General features: G+C 37.3%; 1 protein-coding gene across 1 annotated transcript; it reads left to right on the forward strand.

Moving 5' to 3' along the window:
• Positions 1-1,957: 1,957 nt before the first annotated feature.
• LOC122141088 (snake venom 5'-nucleotidase-like) lies at positions 1,958-20,700 on the forward strand. Its single transcript, XM_042747096.1, has 9 exons — positions 1,958-2,331; positions 7,143-7,365; positions 10,232-10,420; positions 12,448-12,645; positions 13,766-13,920; positions 19,150-19,258; positions 19,409-19,558; positions 19,749-19,949; positions 20,032-20,700. The coding sequence occupies exons 1-9, from the start codon at positions 2,008-2,010 to the stop codon at positions 20,190-20,192; spliced, it is 1,710 nt and encodes a 569-aa protein (XP_042603030.1). The 5' UTR covers positions 1,958-2,007; the 3' UTR covers positions 20,193-20,700.
• Positions 20,701-20,708: the final 8 nt, after the last annotated feature.

Genomic DNA, 20,708 nt, shown 5'->3' on the forward strand with positions numbered 1-20,708 from the left:
ATGAGTTTGAGTCCCAGCTAAAGGTACATCTGTTCCCTTCTTTCCTGTCTCTACTCTTCCTGTTGTGACCATTAAAGTTGAAAACCCCCAATGTAATCAAGAAAAAAAGAATGTGCAATGAAACAGTTTTAATAGAGTTTTGAAAGATATTACAGCAAGACAGTAAAGAGATCTCCCATGTTTCTCACACGTTTCTCATTGTCATTTTCAACTCTTTTCTCTCAGAACTTTCTCATGTCTCAGTTGTGTCTACTTTAATTTCTCTTAAGGAATTTTATGAGAAATACATGAGAATCACAACTAAGTCTCCTGAGTTTAGAAAGAACATCCACTGAGCAATATAGACTCTTGATAGAGATTGCAGCAAGATACTTCCACCACATTCTCAGTTTTGACTTTTTTTCTCAAATATTTCTCATGACTCTAAGGAATTTTAGGAGAAACATTTGAAACTCTGTCAATACTAAAATGAGAGATGTGAGACTTTATGGAAGAGCAACCCCTGTGCAATAAATTTTTTCTCTTGGTTTTAAAAATCTCATCTGACTACATTTCAAAAATGTTGATATTCGGATGAAATGGCAAAATTAAAAATAGCCATAGACATTCATCAAAAGTGCTGAGATGAGATATTGTGCCCCGTCTTACAAAAGGTTCTTTTTTCCCCCTCTCTCTCAAGTTCATGGTTGGTATATTAAGACTTCATGATGTGTTAAGTAGCATAATAAACCTAATAATATTATTTTAAAGAAAATTATTTTTAAAAAGTCATCACTTTCAGCAGGGCTAAAGGGGCATGAGGGTAAAAGGTACATTTGACTTTATTCTCCTTCAGCCACATTAAAATTCACCTCAGCACTTTTCTTAACAACCGAGTTTGACCAATGCTCTGCAAATTTGGTTGCTACTTGATGCAATCTTGGACTGCAAGGCACTTTTTGTTTTTAATATTGTAGATGTATGTAGCAAATGAAGAATCAATCAAATTGTTAGCTAATTAACTACAGCTATTTTGAGACAAAGGACTTGTTGATGTTTTTAAGCTTTGTTCAAGGTAATTAAAGCTTATTTATATGTATATATATATATATATATATATATATATATATATATATATATATATATATATATATATATATATATATAATAATATATATATATAATTTATTTTTAGGTTTAACGGAAGAATATTTATTTGGGGTAAAAAAAAAAATCTTGTGTAATATAACTTGTGTTTGTTTAATGGTTTTTACTGTATTTGTTATACTTGCATTTTTTTAATTGTTTTTGCCATGAAAATAGCCTAAGAAACTAACACCATCTGAAACTAACATGGTTAGTTTCAGATGGTAAATATCATACTGTTTTATTAAGCTGGGCGTCCACCTTATTGGAAATAATTACCATATTTATAATGAAACGTTTAATACCATATGATAAAATAAACAGAAAGTAGTTCAAACTTTGCTACTGTAAATTGGTTGTTTTAAGAGTATTAAATTGTTAAAGTGTTTGTAAAACTAATAAGACAAAGCCTACTGCGTTAGGCTAACTGAGACTTGTCATAGCACTTGCATATCATTTTTTTTTTTTTTTTTGATTAGTTCCATTGTCCTCATTTGCAAGTCGCTTTGGATAAAAGTGTCTGATAAATGACTAAATGTAAATGTATAAATACGTTGTGCATTTTGGCCCATGCCTGTGAGCCTACTCTGCATGGTAAAAGTGCCACCTCATACATTTCTGAGATTTTTAAACAAAACAAACCACTTTTATGATTTGCTTTCACACTAAATATATTGCTCAATCAATGTACAATAAAAACATACATACATACACTCACATATTTTCCTTCAGTTGTGCCTTTAGCCAATGGTACCCTGCATATACTGTTGTATGGGCTATTTTAATAATAATAATTTTTGGTGCTGCCCACTAACCCCGCCTCCAGACTTTTGCCCGCTGAACTCCTCTGATGGGACTGTCAGTTCAGAGAGGGCTGAGAAGATGATGATGCAGTGGCTCAATGCATTATTTTTCATCTGGATTCACTGTCATATGTGCAGGACAGAGTTTGAGCTGATTTTACTCCACACTAATGATGTTCACGCGCGAGTGGAGGAGACCAATAAGGACTCAGGCAAATGCTCTAAACCGCCTTGCTTCGCTGGAGTCGCGCGGAGGTTTACGAAAATCAAAGAAGTTCGTAGCAAGGAGAAAAATGTTCTCCTGCTGGACGCGGGCGATCAGTTTCAGGGGACCGTCTGGTTTAACTTCTACAAAGGCGCAGAAGCGGCGCATTTCATGAATAAACTCGGATATGATGCGATGGTAAGAATTATGTGTATTAATTATTGGGTTCACGGAAGACTGAGATAAATGTAAGATGTTTAAAGAATTGATTTGCATCGAACCGCTTTGGATTTATTATCGGGACCGTTTAAAATTTTGGGAATGGGAATGGAACAGAACGCTTGAGGCTTTTTTTTTTTTTTTTTTTTTTTTTTTTTTTTTTTAAAAGCTGGCGTTATGTGTGTGAACGGGTCCTTTTTTGTTTGTTTGAATCTTGCACAGGGGTTTAAGAATTAAGAATTCTCTTCTGCTCACCAAGCCTGCATTTATTTGATCCCAAATACAGCAAAAGCAGTAGAATATTGTGAAATATTTTTACTATTTAAAATAACTGTTTTCTATCTGAATATATTTTAAAATGTAATTTATTCCTGCGAGTTCAAAGCTGAATTTGTAGCATCATTACTCCAGTCACATGATCTTTCAGAAATCATTTAAATATTCTTATTTGCTGCTAAAAACAAAAACAAAAAACAAAAACATTTATTATTATGGTTATGTTGAAAACAGCTGATTAGATTTCTTCAGGTTTCTTTGATTAATAGAAAGTTCAAAAGAACAGCATTTATCTGAAATATATATATTTTTTTGTAGCATTATAAATGTCTTTATCGTCACTTTTTATCAATTTAAAGCATCCTTGCTAAATAAAAGTATTAATTTCTATCATTTCCCAATAAATAAATAAATTATACTGACAGCAATCAGTTTTGGCCCAGAACCGGCCCACATCTGGCCCGCATGGATTTCATGCAGGCCAGATGTGGGCTGGATCTGGGCCAACACTATGTTGCTGTCTGCGAAGCTTTTGAATGATTTATGTATGATGTTAGATAAATGCTGATCTTTGGATCTTTTTGGATATTTCTTAATGTTCCAAAAAAAAAAAAAAAAAAAAAAAAATTGCCTGTTAGTGTATGTATGTAGCCTTTGCATCACACTCATTTCACATCTTGTTTTGGATAAGAATAAAACCTCAGGTCTGACAATATCGTGTCTTTTTGATTTAAATCTAGCTTTATTCACATTGGCCCATGGAAGCCTCTATGAACACACTTGACTTGGTCCAAAAAATCATGCGGGACGAATTTACGTTTTATTAAAAAGTGTTTACGTATTCTTCATTCATGGCGCACGCACACATTAGGATAGGTTAGATCCCTGCCTCCGCTGCGAGTCCCTATCAAGCACTTTACAGATTCAACTACTCTCTTCTTCTCCTGTCTGGCTCTTTGGCTTGCATCACTCACTGCAGAGCAAGCCTGTTCTTGATAATGCTGCTGTGAAAACATGGGAAAAGCCGACGAGGAAGAAGTTGGGGTGAAGCGATCTTTATATAGTCTTAGCAAAATACTTAATCGCTCCGTCTATAGCGCATTGTGATTGGGTGGTTACACTGTCAATACAAGAGACAAACCAATGAGCTACTGGCTGCTCACTGTCTCTGCTTGATGGTTCATGGCAAAAACAAAAAAACATTCGGTTGGCCCCTTAAGTGCGTCGGCCCACCGGGAAAATGCCCAGTATACCCGATTACCAATCCAGCCCTGAATTCTTGCATGTATTCTTGTTTTTTATATGTTGGTGATGTACTATGAAGACAGATACAATTTTCCACAACGTGGATAATAAAGTAGCCTACAATCAAGTAAAGTATAAAGACATACACCCTTGTACATAGAGCAATTTTTTTTAAAGTTCACAATTAAGCGTGCCTACACCCAAAGCAACTCCATGCGATAAAATGATTAATGCAAATGAGTCATCATCTCCGACAGAATTTTGTTACTAGAACCTTCTCCAGATATTCAGCGTTGGCTCTGGGAACATAAAATTTTTTCAGTTTTCTTGGCGTTAGAGGAACGTTTTTAAAAGGTGTGATTTCCTCAAATGTTCTTTTAACTTAATTTTGATTTAAAATTCAACATTCTAGGAACATTGATTTGTAACATTCCAAGAACATAAAAATGTCCAGTTTCCTTAATGTTAGTAGAATGTTATTTAAAGGTTAGTATGATGTTCCTGAAACATTCTTTCAAACATCCAAACATCTGCTGTGAACAAGCACTAGAAGAAAGAGAAATAAGAACAGAAACTACAACTTTCTTCAGCCAGTCTTAGATGAACTGAAGATAAAAGACATTTAATCTCTCAAGATCTGATTAAACAACTCCACAAACAGCATTACCATGCAGCTTCAGTTATTACTAACCAGATTGACTTTATTTCTGACAGACTTCTACAGAAGTTCTTATTGAGAATTACCAGAGATTTAGATGTTGACGTCTTATTGAAAATGTTTCGTTTGAGATCACCATCATGGAGATAAGCATTTGCTTTAGTTGGACTCTTGACTTGTGTTGCATTGCTTCAATTGCAGGTGTTTTCAAAAACATTTCTGCTCTAATAAAGCAGATCAATATATTTGTTTAAAAAACAGACAAATGACAGCATAGAAGTAGATAGAACATCTGCCGTTTATGTTATTTTGCTTACTTTTGAGTTTGAAATATTATATAAAATGGTAAAATGAAAAATCAAATGTGATTTTTTTTAACATGTTAGTGAGTTTTATGTAAGAGTGTCCAAAACTATTTTAAAGTTTGACACATCACATCACTTAGACATCAGCATTCATCATACAAATGATGAAAAAAAAAAAAAAATCTGCAGCAATGCATGCTGGGAGTCATGGATGTGTTTTGTATGCTGGCATGAAGCATGTCACCATTGTTGTGTTTCATAAGTCAAATATTGATGTATGTGAGTGTACTAATGACACAAAACAGGTTTTAAACAAATAATGATAATATTTATACACAACTGAAACAAACACTGATATCCATGATGGTGATCTCAAATGAAACATTTTCAATAAGACATCAACATCTAAATCTCTATTAATTCTCAATAAGAACTCCTGTAGATGTGTGGCAGAAATAAAGTCATTCTGGTTAATAATAATTGAAACTGGTAATGCTGTTTGTGTAGTTGTTTAATCAGATCTTGAGAGATTTAATGTCTTTTATCTTCAGTTCATCTAAGACTGTGGCTGAAGAAAGTTGTAGTTTTTGTTCTTATTTCTCTTTCTTTCGGTGCTTGTTCACAGCAGGTGTTTGAATGATTGAAAGAATGTTTCAGGAACATCATACTAACCTTTAAATAACAAGTGCTATTTTAGGAAAGTCACTGAGAGCTGCACGTCAAGGTGCCAAAAACAGCTTCTGTGTTGAATTAATGTTTTGCACACATTGAGCACATTATGGTTTAACCCTTTAGGTGTACAGACATAAAATTACAACATCTAGCTATTTTAGTTGCTAGAAAGAGTGTGCAAGAAAGAAAATGAAGTGACAAATCCTTCCTGAAAGTTGCTCATGACAGTGACTCATGGGATTTTTTTGATTTAACCAGGTATCAAAAGTGTTGACAGGTTTTCCATCATTATAGGCACCGAAGGGATGTATTCCTCATTTTATCATTGACGTAATGTGAGCAGAAGTGGACAGAGTGTACTGGACAGGTTTCTATGAGCCACTGGAGTCTTCATTACAGTGGACAGAGCACCTGTTCAGGTGTAGTGGGACTTAAACTTGTGGACCATAAACAGAATAGGTGTTTCCCAAATGCAGATTCCCGAATCACCCACTGTCAAAGAAAATTTAGAAATGGTTGGGTGAATTCTTATATTCTCCATTTAAAGTGCTACAAAAGAGCAAAAGTAGAAACATTTTTGGACTTAAATTGATGATAGAATATAATTATTAAACTATATATGTTTATACGTTGTTTATATTTAAATACATGTATTTTCCTATTTAATTATTACACTGTAAATAATTTAACGTAAAATGTATACATTTAAAATAGTTCTGAAAGCATTATTTTACTAATTTTACAGAATTCAAATAATACAGAATTCATAGTTCTTCTGTACAATATTATCTTGGGAATCTATAGTAAAACTTGCCATGTTTTTGCAGTTTAAGAATACAGTTTTAAAATCTGTATAATGAAATTGCAGTTCCTTTTAGCGGATATCTAAATTGTGATTTATAGTGACTGAAAAAAACAGCTTTTTAATATTATTATCAAATAAAATAATAATAAATAATAGTAAATGTTATATATAAATATAAATATTATAATAAAATATTATTTTCACATGAAATATGGCCTGTTAAAAAGAGTATATTACAGAGTCTTTAAAGAATACATTCTGAATTCTGCATTGCATTACATCAGATTGAATTTTACAATACAGGAATTCATATTATTTCTGACCTTTTCCCTCTCAACTTTATGATAACCCTTTTGTAAAATTTTGTTATTGGTTTGTTTTATTTGTTTATCAGTTGTCTTCTGGTCTACAGTAGATAGGAGTAGTAGGAGATCTGCATACTTAATGCTTCTCACAGTAATTTACAAATAATCATGAAGGCTAATGTTTTAAAGCTTTTGACCACATTAGCCGTCATGCTTGTTCAATAAATTCTGCACTTGAAGCATAAATTGTGCAATCCTCATTTTGTTCTTATGGTTGGTGACATTGGACTCAGCAGCCTACAGAAAACTATTTGATGTGCATGTGTTCCTTCAGAACATATTCAGCACTGCTTTAACATGCCTTTATTAAAAATGTCAAATGTAATTACAACCAATTACTGGTACATGCATGCAAATTGTACAAAAATGCTAATACAAACCCTTGCCTTTAAACTGATTTTGTGTTCATGACATAATATATGCCATTTTTTACTGTATAAAACATTGTTTGTGTGTTTCTTTAGGCCATAGGAAATCATGAGTTTGACAATGGAGTGGATGGCCTCTTAAAACCTTTCCTTCAGGAAGTGAACTGCACTGTTCTTAGTGCAAATATTAAAGCCGATCAAACGATTGCTCCTCGGATCAGCGGATACTATCTCCCATATAAGATCTTCACTGTTAACTCAGAGAAAGTGGGTGTTGTTGGTTACACGTCAGTGGAGACCCCTGCTTTGTCTCTACCAGGTAAGATATAATAGCAAGGCCAGGTTTTCACATAATGTTGCAAATCACACTCTTAAGAACGTCTTATATTATTGTGATTTAAGAATCCAGCTAACAGAATTTTGTTATAAGAACATCACTCCAAAAAATAATCATCGTTTCTTCTAACAAACAAACATTTTTTTTTTTTTTTTTTTTTTTTTTTAAGTTTTCTTGACGTTAGAGGAACGTTTTTAAAAAGTATGATGTTCTTCAAACTTTCTTTCAACTTAATTTTGATTTAAAATTCAACATTCTAGGAACCTTGATTTGTAACATTCCAAGAACATAAAAATGTCCAGTTTCCTTAATGTTAGTAGAATGTTATTTAAAGGTTAGTATGATGTTCCGGAAACATTCTTTCAATCATTCAAACACCTGCTGTGAACAAGCACTAGAAGAAAGAGAAATAAGAACATAAAATACAACTTTCTTCAGCCACAGCCTTAGATGAACTGAAGATAAAAGACATTAAATCTCTCAAGATCTGATTAAACAACTCCACAAACAGCATAAAAGAAATATTTTTATAAATATATAGCTTTCTTTTAGTTTTTCTTCATTTTAGGATGTGGTTCACATAGACGGCAAGCACATTTTGTTTGTTTTCTTTATTTTACAAAAGCACAAGGTTTCGCTGTCATTTTGAAGTTACACAAATAAAAATAGACCATTTTGAATGATGTCTTGCTCTTATCTGACGGATATCACATCTTTCCGCTGATATAAGGAATCCAAAGTGTTTGTGCTGGCACCTCTCACGCGCACACAACATATCAGTTCTAGCATTGCAACTTGACATCACAGCCTCATCCTCAGCAAACTAAATGAGACAACTAAACCTACAAAAGGTATTTGGTGACTCAATTTAACTTGTCTGTTGTACAATATGTAGGTTTTGCCGGTCAGCATGAGCATGCCATGGTGTTTTTCCAAACACTTTTTGCATATGTGAAGAATGGTGTTAGTAGATATTCGGACATGAGAGAAGTACAAAGCCTTCTTCAATAATAAGTAGTCTAATAGTTAAGCAACCAAATGTTAGACTGTGTAACGATTCACTCAAGAAAATGATTCATGCCGAATGAAAGGGTTGCGAGCCCAAGTTTCAGTTTTTAGTAAGTAAATTTAGTTTGTTATGGACATAGTCATAGGCACTGATTTATGTTTCTGCTGGTGGGTGTAAAAAATTAGCATTTTATTTTTATTTTTTATAAAACGGCTAGTTCCATTCCTCAGTTCTGATTGGTCAGCAGCTGTGTTTTATTCACGATACATCACAGCTATGACTGCTTCACCCAACATTCTGTGTATCACCGAGCAACACCCTTGGCAACCAACCTTAGCAACACAAACAATCAATAATCTAGCATTAAAACTGTTCCATGTATTATGTATTTCGACAGAATTAACTGATTGTTATTCATTTAATGAAGTATGAGGGACCCCTGCTGGCGTTATGTTGCATGTTTCATCTTTAACTTTGAGATCCCTCCCTTCCCCTGTCTAATAAAAGCTTCTCATGCGGAGATGTGTGTAGGCATCTGTGTGTTGCAGCGAGGAGGGAATATTACTGAATTTATTAGTTTTCTGTTTCAGGTATGATTCTGTACTGTACTATGTCTATCAGTTTACACTGTAATGATGCTTTTAAACTTAAAACTAAAAATCTCATGCTGAGAGATAAGCAGATGTATTTGTGTGAGAAAATATCATATATGGTGTTTAAAAACGTTTTATTCAGACCTATTTAGTATTTAAATTATTTCTGAAAGTAATAGTAAAATGCCACTTACACATCGATGCAACTTATGTTATGTTAATAATCTACAAATACTGAAGTAGCAAAACACAAAATTTATGTCCCTGACAAACCTTTGGCCATGACTGTATGTTGCCAAGAATGAACACATTCAGCACTGAATAATCTAAAATGGGTTTCAGTTGAAGGTAAACTGAAGGCTAAATTACAAAAAAAAAAAAAATATGTCTATTATATGCAGGTAGAACTGAAACATGACAAGTAATGCAATTTCGTAATTAATTGTTAGCTTTTTGACAGTCTATGTGTTATGATTGACTATATGTTCCTGTTGGATAGAAAACAAAGGATAATGTTTTGACCAAATGACTCAATTTTGAATCAGGTTTGCTGTGTTTTGATAGAGTTAGTATGTGTAGAAAAAGGTATTCAGCATTTTGAAATGGAGAGTTTGTATTTATTTAACAAAATGTGGTTTCGACCAGAATATTAAGTATTTGGCTAATTGTGTGATGTAGGTGTGTTTCTGTCTTAAGAGTTTAGAAAAAAATACTTTAAGTATTGGTAAACGCTTGCTAAGAATTGAAAAACTGTAATGTCATTAACATATAAAAGATCACCATTCATTGTCCAAATGCTTTAATTTAGAACAGCGAGCTGCAAGAACCGCTTACATTTCCAAAAATCTGCAGTACTCCGACAAGAAAAAATGTGTACGTCTGCTCAGACCCTGACGTGACGCTAAGCTTTTATCCATGTCAAAGGCAGTTTTTACAAATATGAGCATTGGAATGGATTTAAGCAGATGCAGACTCTAAGATCCAATCTGAGCATACGCACGCTTTATAAATGAGGATCCACGTTTAGTGCTTTAGTACAACTAACATTAAACTTCCACTAATCCAGCCCATATCATTTGAGATTACATAGATCGTAGAATCAGTCAAGATCTGATTCGTTTGACTGAGAATGATTGACTTGCCTGATGGCACATTTAAACAGATTAGGGTTGACGGAAGAATACAGATTGGGTTACAGCCATCAGTAACATTTTTTTTTTTTTTTTTTTTTTGTATCATTTTACAGGCCCCCATCTCCAGTTTGAGGATGAGGTTGCTGCTTTACAGTCTCAAGTGGATAAACTCATCACTTTGGGTGTTAATAAGATCATTGCCCTTGGACATTCTGGGTTCAAAGTGGACCAAAATATAGCAAAGAAAGTTCGAGGAGTGGATGTTGTGATTGGAGGGCACACCAATACATTCCTATACACAGGTATGTATCATTTAAAGGGATAGTTCACCCAAAAATGAAAATTCTGTCATTAATTACTCACCCTCATGTCGTTTCAAACCCATAAGACCTTCATTTATCCCCGGAACACAAATTAAGAATTTTTTGATGGAATCTGAAAGATGTCTGACCTTGCCTAGACAGCAACGCAACTGAAATGTTCCCAAGTCCAGAAACGTAGCAAGGAGATCTGTAAAATAATCTACATGACATCAGTGGTTCATCCGCAGTTATACGAAGCTACGAGAATACTTTTTGTGTGCAATGCGTCACGATACGCTGTTTCCATTCAGATCAAATCACAACAACAGGAAACAGATCTGGCGTGACGCAGCTGACACAGAACAGCATACGTCCAGCGGATATTCTTCAAAAAGGCACCAGGGTGATGAGGAGGAGACAAATTGTTGAATACTTTTTTTTTTTTTTTTTTTGCTCACAAAAAAAATTTCTCGTAGCTTCGTATAATTGCGGATGAACTGCTGATGTCACATTGATTATTTCACAGATCATTTGTGTTTGTGCTCTGGAAAGCATTACAACTTTCTATTTACAATGTGTTTTTGTAGCATTGCACAATGTGGCCAATCACAGTCATATCCGTCAGTTTCTTGAACACCTTTGATTGGCCTTTAACGATCAAGAGTTCAGAGTCAGAATTCACACCTCTAAACACCACTACAAAGGGGTTCACTCAGTGAAATTTAACATATGGTGTAAAATAGAGGTACACTTTAATTTGTGAATAATTTTATTTGTTAACAATGTGCAATGGACTGTCCATTTCCAACACTTTTCAAAACAAAAAGACACTCATAATAAGATCAAGAACTTTCATTTCCACTCTATTAATAGGGGCTGAGGAACAGCTCTGCAAAAATACATTAAAGTGCTAAATAAGATGCACAGGTGAATTTACCAAAGGACTGTGATGATCCCATCACAAACAAAGTAACGCCCAAACACCTCTAATACCACTCTCATTAAATGTGATTAATCTGTGTTTTAATAAAAGACTTGAGCTTTGTGACCATAATGGGTGTGATGGACTAAAGGTGAAACAGTATTATGCCTTATTTTGATCCAAACAGCTAACCAGTACAGCACTGACGTGAGAGTTTCTTTTGCTTCAGAAACTCTGGTCAGGCTGCCAAATACTACTCATTAGCATGTTACTCACCTCTGCTGCAGCCTTTGTTTTTTCTTGGCAAGCAGGAATAAACCACTAACCCCAAGGATTACACATGGGTGTTCGCGTCTGTCCTCTGGGCATAAATGATGCCATAAATTATGTGATTTGTCAGGAAGAGGCGTGTTCTTATTTTGTGTTATTAAATGGCCAGATTTACTTGGCTGATAAGATGGGGAAAAATGCATCAACGTACATTAAAGGAGAGACCAAAGCCATATATACACAGCTAAAAAATACTCTTGGAGATGGAAACATTTAACTTTTGTTTTTATTGTGTAAAAATACTTCTCTTTCATGTGGTCACTGCATAACATTTAACAAATCCACAATTCAATCTATAAACCATATTGCTTGAAAATATGGGTGGACTTAAAAGTTATACAAGAAGAATATTAGTTAGCATTGTTTAGACACAACTAATGCTGATTATTATTTAGTACAGAACTGTCCAAAAGTCAGTAACACTTTATTTTGCAGAGATTGTTACAATTATTACATGTACTTACTATAGTGACTAAAGTATGCATAATTACAAGCAACTATCCCTAAACCAAACCCTAAGCCTTTAAGACTCAATGACAGTGAGCTCAGATCTCTGTGTGAGCCAATAACTATTTGTCCATACAAAAACTTCTCTGGAATTTTTTAGTTTTCATAAAAGGAATCAACAAAACACTAAAACAATTTATTTTAATAACTACAAAAAACAAATGTTTTTGGGAAGCAATTTATGTGCTTAAGACTTTGCACAGTATTATTACTGTACTTAATTTAAGAATTTACTCCGTCAATTTATTATGTGTGCTTGTGTCTGTAGGAACTCCACCATCCACAGAAGTTCCTGCAGGACCATATCCATTCATGGTCCAATCAGATGATGGGCGCCAGGTTCCTGTGGTCCAGGCCTATGCCTTTGGAAAGTATCTGGGATACCTAAAAGTGACTTTTGATTCAAATGGAAATGTGGTGAAGTCTTCAGGCAATCCAATTCTTCTGGATAACTCAACAGCACCAGGTAAGAAAACTGTAGACATGGAAGCAAATTAGAGAATTTAAAACAAGTCAGTAGAGATTATAGGACAACAGGCTTCCTGAAGGAAAAATCCCATCTTCGCAGTAGGAAAACAGACATTCTCCCATAAAGATTTTTATTTTTTTTAAAAACAGTGTGTTCAGTGGACAAATTCTGAGATAAGAATTTCCTCTTATCATGAAAATAAAAACTGTAACAAGGTAGTTGCCCAAGCTGATGAAGCTTTGCCAAGGATGTAATTGAGTTGGTTCACAGTAATAAACTGGAAAATAACAGAATCACTTATGAAAACTCATCTCAGACAATTCAGATTCTAAAAGACAACAGGGTCACTATTCAGCTCAGTTCATTGTTGGATCAGTTCAGATATGCCTGCATGATAAATCATATTTTAATCGTGATCTTGAAACTGCTACTCTCAGTTTATTCATCTGCGCGAATTGCCTGCTGGATATTTATCCTAAAACAAGCTTTTATCTTGAATTGATACATTTTTTGGCCAGGGATTCATTTAATTTTCCAATCTGGCTACCATTCGCATGTGCTCTCTCTACCTTATGGAAGCTGAAAACACCGGCAAACATGGAATTTTGGAGTGTAGCAATCTCTAATGAGGAATTCTGCTCAAATGAATGTTTAATACAGCCTGCAACTAAATCTGCGAGCAAATTCTCTTCTTTTCCTGGATTTTTCCAGATTTGCTTCAAGCTTGCAATGTTGTGATCTTGGACTGGTTTAGTTCAAGTCTCAGAACTCTTGATTTAGGATTTTTTAAAAATCCTTACAGAGAAAATGAACAGGAAAAATACTTCATGAAACCAGGACCACTGAAACCTTGGTCACTCAGTGGAGATTAGTATACTAATATAACCTATTAGGGGTGCCCAGTCATGCCCATGAAGTGCCACTGTGTTGAACCCACTCCTGAACCAGCTAATCAAGGTTTTCAAGAGCACTAAAAAACTTCCAGGATGGTGTGTTGGAGCAGGATTGGACACCCCTCTACTACACTGTATCTATCAGATGTGATGCATTTTTATTGTGGATTGGCCTATTGATATGCCATTTTCAACCTGTCAACCTGTGATCTGATTTTGTCTAGATCCAGTCATTCAGGCTGAAGTGGACGCTTGGAGGAAGAATCTGGCCAATTACTCTGCTCAGCATGTGGGACAGACTCTAGTCTATCTCAATGGAACCTTTGAGGAATGTCGATTTCGTGAATGTAATTTGGGAAATTTGATCTGTGATGCCATGGTGAGTGAATAAGTCTGTGACTTTAAAGATAAATTTGCGGTTACATTTTTTTGATAGCATTATTTTGCATATTGTTTTTCATGGAACATGAGGACTACTCTAGATGGGACAAACACCTCACTCTGTAGAGCAGGGTTCCTCAATTAGTTTTCGCCCAGGGGCGAATTCTGCCAACAATAAAATTATTATTACAATTATTATATTATTTTTGCTTTTTTTTTTTAATAATCAAAAGATGGTCACAAGATAAATATTCAGATATTTTCCCCCCAGTAGTCTGTTTTATTCAAACAATTATGAAAATTTTTGCATTTAGATAAGAACTTTGTCTGTTGAATATTAAAAACAAACGAACAAACAAAAAATGGATCTCCATGTCTGCCATGCAAATCAACTGTTCCTGCTCATCTCCAGACTGGATCTCTTCTCTCCACTGTCCCTAATTGCAGATTCAATTATTAGATCTGTCAGCATTAATATTTTTATACTTCAAGCTGTAACACCGTGTGTCCCAACTAGACGTGACGCAATAAAAAGTATCTTTTCCATGTAGTTTTTGTCCTAACCACCCACTATAGCAACACGTGACAATAAGCGACATGGAATTCTATTTTAGAAATGGTTTTTATTTTCTGCGATGTCATGGCAGGAACAACATATAAAATATGACAGTGATAATCTCAGGTAATGATTATGTGCTTTACTTAATGTTAAAAGTGTCTAATGTGAGTTTGAATATTATTTTGCTTGCTCTTAATAGCCACAGTGAAAGCAACAATAGATATTTTACATCAGATCTTGAAAATAAATTAGGCTAAAGCAAACTTACGTTAAAACTGTGAACTCCCTGTGATCCAACATCCATAACAAAGATGGTATCACATTTGAATCATCTATTTTCAGTGTCCACTTTTCTTTACTTCACACTTGCCATGTTTTTGCTGTCACATCGTATATATACGCTGGACGCGACAAAGCACTGCAAATCATTTGAATGTTGTGTCAGCAGGTCATAAATAGAATGTGTCAGCAGTTTTCTGTCAAGGATTTGTCGCACCACGCTGCACCGCATCCAGTGTAGACAACATCACTGATTATAATAAGTTCTATTGTATTTTGTTGCGTCGCTGCATCCAGTGTAGACACAATGTAAGTTAATTTCTGATGCTGCATTTGAATTTTCATGCCACATTATTTGAAATTAGCATGGGCCAAACATTTTTCTCTCGGCCCGTGGATTGCCTATTGAGGAACCCTGCTGTACACCATGATGTATGAATATTGTGTACAAAATCAATCAACTTTAACGCCTACAAATGCATTCAGTGACAATGCAGATGCAATCTTATGCCCTGTTTACACCTGGTATTATCATAAGTTTAGTGTGTTCTGAGAGAAATCTAGGTGTAAACTGCATCCAGAATGTTTTGCAATTAACCAAACACATTTGGAGGAATGTAAATATATCACATTTGAAGGATCATCCACTGATCTCATTAATCAACCATTGCTGGTTACATGCAGCTTTAAAATAAAATAACAATTACATCACAAAATTGGAACGCCAAACATGCCAAAACTGCATAGTTCCCTTTTAGTTGGTCACTTTAGACATCACGTCGACCGACAAATTGGGAATCTCGCTAGAGACACCAATCTACTTTGAGTGTAAACTAATGCACATTGGCATATGATGATTGCATCCAGCTGTCGCTGATCGCAGCCTGAGTATAAATACGCAGCAGATGCTCCGCATACTCACCTTTTCACTTCAGAGCCGTGTTATTGTACTGCTCCTGCCAAGCCTTTGTTTAAATGAATGAATTGAGCGCGCTCAAAGGAGCTTCTCTGTGCATGTGGTATGGCGCTACAGCGGGTTGGTCGACCTTCATTGAGTGGGTGCAAACTACAGGCTGCACTACCCCCTGTAGTGTTCCGGTGGCCATCTCCCCTGTGTGCTTCAGCACAACTAAAAGAGCACTCCTAAAAGAGCATTCATGGGTGAATGTTTTTTTTAGAGACGCATATTTTTCAAGATGGCATTTCACCCATGCATTTCTGGATGCGGTCATTACCTGGCACCAGGTGAGGAACCAACCATGGCCATGTTAACACAGAAATGCATCTTCGGGTGCATCCATCCCCGAGATTGGTTTGCAGCAATCGACCTGAAGGACACGTACTTTCATGTCTCAATCCTTCTGTGCCACAGACCTTTTCTGCAGTTCACGTTAGTGGGACGGGCATATCAGTACAAGATCCTGCCCTTCGGGCTGTCCCTGTCCCTCCTTGTCTTCATGAAAGTTGCGGAGTTGTTGCCCTTAAGAAAGCAGGGTGTTCTCAACTATCTCGATGATTGGCTCATACTAGCACAGTCACACTGGCCTGCCTCCAAACCTTCACCCCATGGTCAGACCTCACGTTTTTTTGGGCAGGAGTGCCCCTAGAACAGATCTTGAGGCATGCTGTGGTACACAAAGATGCCTCGAACACCAGCTGGGGTGCCACACACAGCGGGCAAGCAGAAACCTCTCACTGCCAGCTGTTCTCACACTCACTCTCACACTCAGCACAGATGGACTGGCACACAGCTGGCCTCGGGGCTTTCGCAAATATGCGTTTCCCCCAGTGAGCCTTCTAGCACAGAAACTATGCAAAGTCAGAGAGGACAAGGAGCAGGTCCTGCTTGTGGCACCCTACTGGCCTACTCGGACCTTGTTCCCGGAACTGATGCTCCTCGTGACAGCCCCTCCCAGGCAGATTGCTCTAAGGAACGATCTACTGACTCAGGGATGGGGCATCCTGTGGCACCCGCATCCAGACCTCTGGAAACTTCATGTCTGGTACCTGGATGGGATATGGAGGTTCCAAGTGACCTAACCCAAGAGGTAGTGGCCACCATCACTTCGGCGCGAGCACCGTCTACGAGACAGGCTTACGCCTTGAAGTGGAACTGAAGTGGAAGTTTGTCAAATGTTGTTCCTCTCATCGAGGGGACCCCCGAAGATGTCCGATCAGAGTCGTGCTCTCCTTCTTGCAGCAAGGGTTGGAGCGAAGGCTGTCTCCCTCCACCTACATTGCTGCTATTTCCACTAACCACAACCACTAGAAGAGAGAACGGTGGGGAAGCATGACCTGATCATCAGGTTCCTTAGGGGGGCAAGAAGGTTGAACCCTCCTCGACCTCCCTCTATAGCTTCTTGGGACCCGTTTCTGGTGCTCGAAGCACTACAGCGGGTCCCATTTGAGCCTTTGCAATCATTTGAGCTGAAGTTTCTTTCAATGAAGAATCTGCTCCTGATTGCATTGGCCTCAATCAAAAGGGTAGGGGACCTGCTCACATTTTTGGTCAACAAATCTTTCCTAGAGTTTGGGCCGGCTAACTCTCAGGTAATCCTGAGGCCCCAGCCCGGATATGTGCCCAAGGTTCCTACTACTCCCTTCAGGGATCAGGTAGTGAACCTGCAAGTGCTGCCCCCCAGAGGAGGGAGACCCAGCCCATGCTTTTTTCTTTGTCCCATCCGTGCTTTAAGATTGTATGTAGACCGGGCACAAAGCTTCAGGACCTCAGAACAGCTCTTTGTTTGTTACAGAGGCCGGCACAAGGGGAATGTCGTTTCCAAGCAGAGGATGGCCAACTAGATAGGGGATGCCATCAACCAGGCTTATCAAGCACAATGTACGCCCTGCCCATTCAGGTTGCGAGCTCACTCTACTAGAAGTGTTGCATTCTCCTGGGCGCTGGCTTGTGGCACCTCGCTAACAGATATTTGTAGAGCTGCAGGCTGGGCGACCCCCAACACGTTCGCTAGGTTCTATAGCCTTTGTGTTGAACTGGTATCCTCCTGTGTTTTCACCTCAAATGGGTAGAAGCACCAAAAGGCCTCGGTTTAGTGTAGATTTGTTAAAACCACTCCAGAGTGTCTATATTGTAGACCCTGTCAAGCTCCTCCATCCCCTCGGCAGCCAGACATGGCAGAATGTCCGGCGCCAGGCCCTCACCAGATGAATCTGTGAGAACCGGTAGAGGGCTGGGTTCCATATGTTGAGACCTAAGTGGGTCCCATATGTGTAAAGTCCACGGTATAGCCTCAGAGCCTGTGTTTCCCCAGCAGACTTCTGCCATTTCCCAAGAGGGTTACAATTACCTCTAATTCTTCCATATGCACCAAAACTGTTGTTCATATGCGTAAGTGCTTCCGAAAATCTCCTTCTGGAAGGATGGGGCTTCCACAACGTTCCTGTTCCAAGTGGAACAGGTAAGTTTTCCCAGTGTTATCCAATCTCACTGAGTGGTTAGTGCTATGACAACAACAGCCCCGGCCTACACAAAAAAGGGGCATAGGCGGCTCGCACAGGACACTGGAAGGGGCAGCATCCATGGCGCTTTGGTAGGGATTTCCAATTCATCGGTCACCGACATGATGTTGAAAGTGACTGACTGAAAGGGAACATCTTGGTTACATATTGTAACCCTCATTCCCTGAAGGAGGGAACGGAGACGTCACGTCGCCACGGCTACTGTACCGCCACTGAGTGGCCGGGTCACCGGCTTGGCTCCTCAGCGAAAACCTGTGTATGCGGTGCATCTGCTGCCTATTTATACTTGCGCTGCGATCAGTGGCAGCTGGATGCAATCATCGCATGCCAATGTGCATTGGTTTGTTTAGTTTACACTCAAAGTAGATTGGTCTCTCTAGCAAGATTCCCAATTCATCAGACACGACGTGACATCTCTGTTCCCTGCTTCAGGGAATGAGGGTTACAATACGTAATCGAGACGTTACTTCAGCCTGCTTGAGAACAACATGCAGAGACACAGATTGCGTGATTGTTTTTGAATATCTGTCTTGTCTTGACTTGGATCATGGTTTTGTCATTGGATAACTGGAGAAAGATATTGATTTCAAGGTGCAAACAAACACACATTCAGAAACAGTCTTTGTACCTGATCAAGTTAAATCAAGCACTTATTGCTCAGCCAAAACCATAACGCAAAACCTCAAACCCAATATAAACTAACTGCAGTCTCAGAAGCAAATCCAATCTTGAAAGCAATAAAATGATCCAAGCAGTAAACATTTTAACCAGTGGGGAAGTGAAAATAAAATAATGTAAACTAAATTGGAGTACTGTCAACTCTAACCGACCTGCTGTATAATTTGGTAGATTTGCTGAAAATCGTGCTCATAAGACCCATTTTCAGTGGCTTTTCTGCTTGTATTTTAGGTCCATAATAATATTAAATATGCTGATGAAATCCAGTGGAACCATGTCAGCTCTTGTATTCTGAATGGTGGAGCCATTCGATCACCTATTGATGAGCGAAACAGAAATGGTATGACACACTAATTCACAATCACTTATGCTTCCTAACTGGACAGATTGATATCCCTTAAGTTTGACTTGGTGTTATACTGTGATGATTAAGGATTTCCTGAGCAGTAAATATAATACTGAAACACACCTAATGCATGTTTTGATTGAGGCTCCATCACAATGGAGGATCTGATCGCTGTGTTGCCATTTGGAGGTACATTTGACCTGGTCCAAATAAATGGATCTACTCTGCGAGAGATCTTTGAGCACTCCGTTCGCAGATACGGAGGAAGCACTGGTGAATTCCTACAGGTGTCAGGTACGTTTACTTTGGGAAATTCTTGTAAGCTGTTTATAATTATACTCTATTTGAACAATAGCTCCCCCTCAATTTGAGTACTGGAATAGCGTGGACAAATGTTGCCAAGCTCTCAAAATGTTAGTCCGTATGACTTAAGTGTTAATTCAGATGAACTAATATTCATTTGGTGTTTATAATTCCTCTGCAGGTATTCTGGTGGTATATGATTTATCAAAATCACCCGGAAACCGTGTTAAAAGTGTGAATATGCTCTGCACTGAGTGTCGAGTGCCCCGCTATGAACCGCTCAACCCAAAGAAGGTGTATAAAGTGGTGCTGCCCTCTTACCTAGTTGACGGAGGAGATGGATACTCTATGATCAAAGAACAGAAACTCAAACATGACAGCGGTAAGTCATTATATATCCACATTTAACTGCACATTTCATCATACACTTAGCATTACAATATACTGTGTACCATATTCCATAGGTGACCTAGATATAGCAGTTGTTGCCAGCTACATCTCGGAGAGAAAGAGAGTTCATCCAGCTGTGGAAGGACGTATTCAATTCACAAGTTCTTGTATTAGACATCGAGGATATATGTCCATTATTCTGCTGGTGTGGGTACTCTGGGTCATGTTTGTTTAGTCATTTATTATGTACTTGTGAAAAAACATGTAGCCATTTGTTTGCAATTGTACAGTCAGAGAGAAAATAGAAACCTTTAATCCAAAGATTAGTTACTGGAAATGAAGCAAACAGATTAAGTGGCAACACTGCGATGTACAGTAGTAAGGATCAAAGAAAGTCAGTCATCTTGTTACACGTTCTAATTCTATAGGGATCTTCTTTACAGGCACTTTCTATTACCTCTTTAAAATTCATAGAATACATAGAGGGTATACTATGCTGAATCTCACAAAGAGATGTCCAGATCATATTTCACTCCAAAATTGTTTTTGCTTAAAAAGACTATTTTTAGGCCCATTAAGATATTTTGATAATATTTCATGATTAAACTCAAATTCTCATGACTGCAATGTGAAAATGAAAGAAGGAGAATTTACATTATGCATCATGGTAGTATGATTTAATTCATGTTGGCTTTTATTGTTTTGTATTACAGTAATAAAAGACATTTTCTTTATTCAAAATATCATCTTC

This window comes from Cyprinus carpio, chromosome B20 (assembly GCF_018340385.1).
Source record: "Cyprinus carpio isolate SPL01 chromosome B20, ASM1834038v1, whole genome shotgun sequence".
Taxonomy (NCBI): Eukaryota; Metazoa; Chordata; class Actinopteri; order Cypriniformes; family Cyprinidae; genus Cyprinus; species Cyprinus carpio.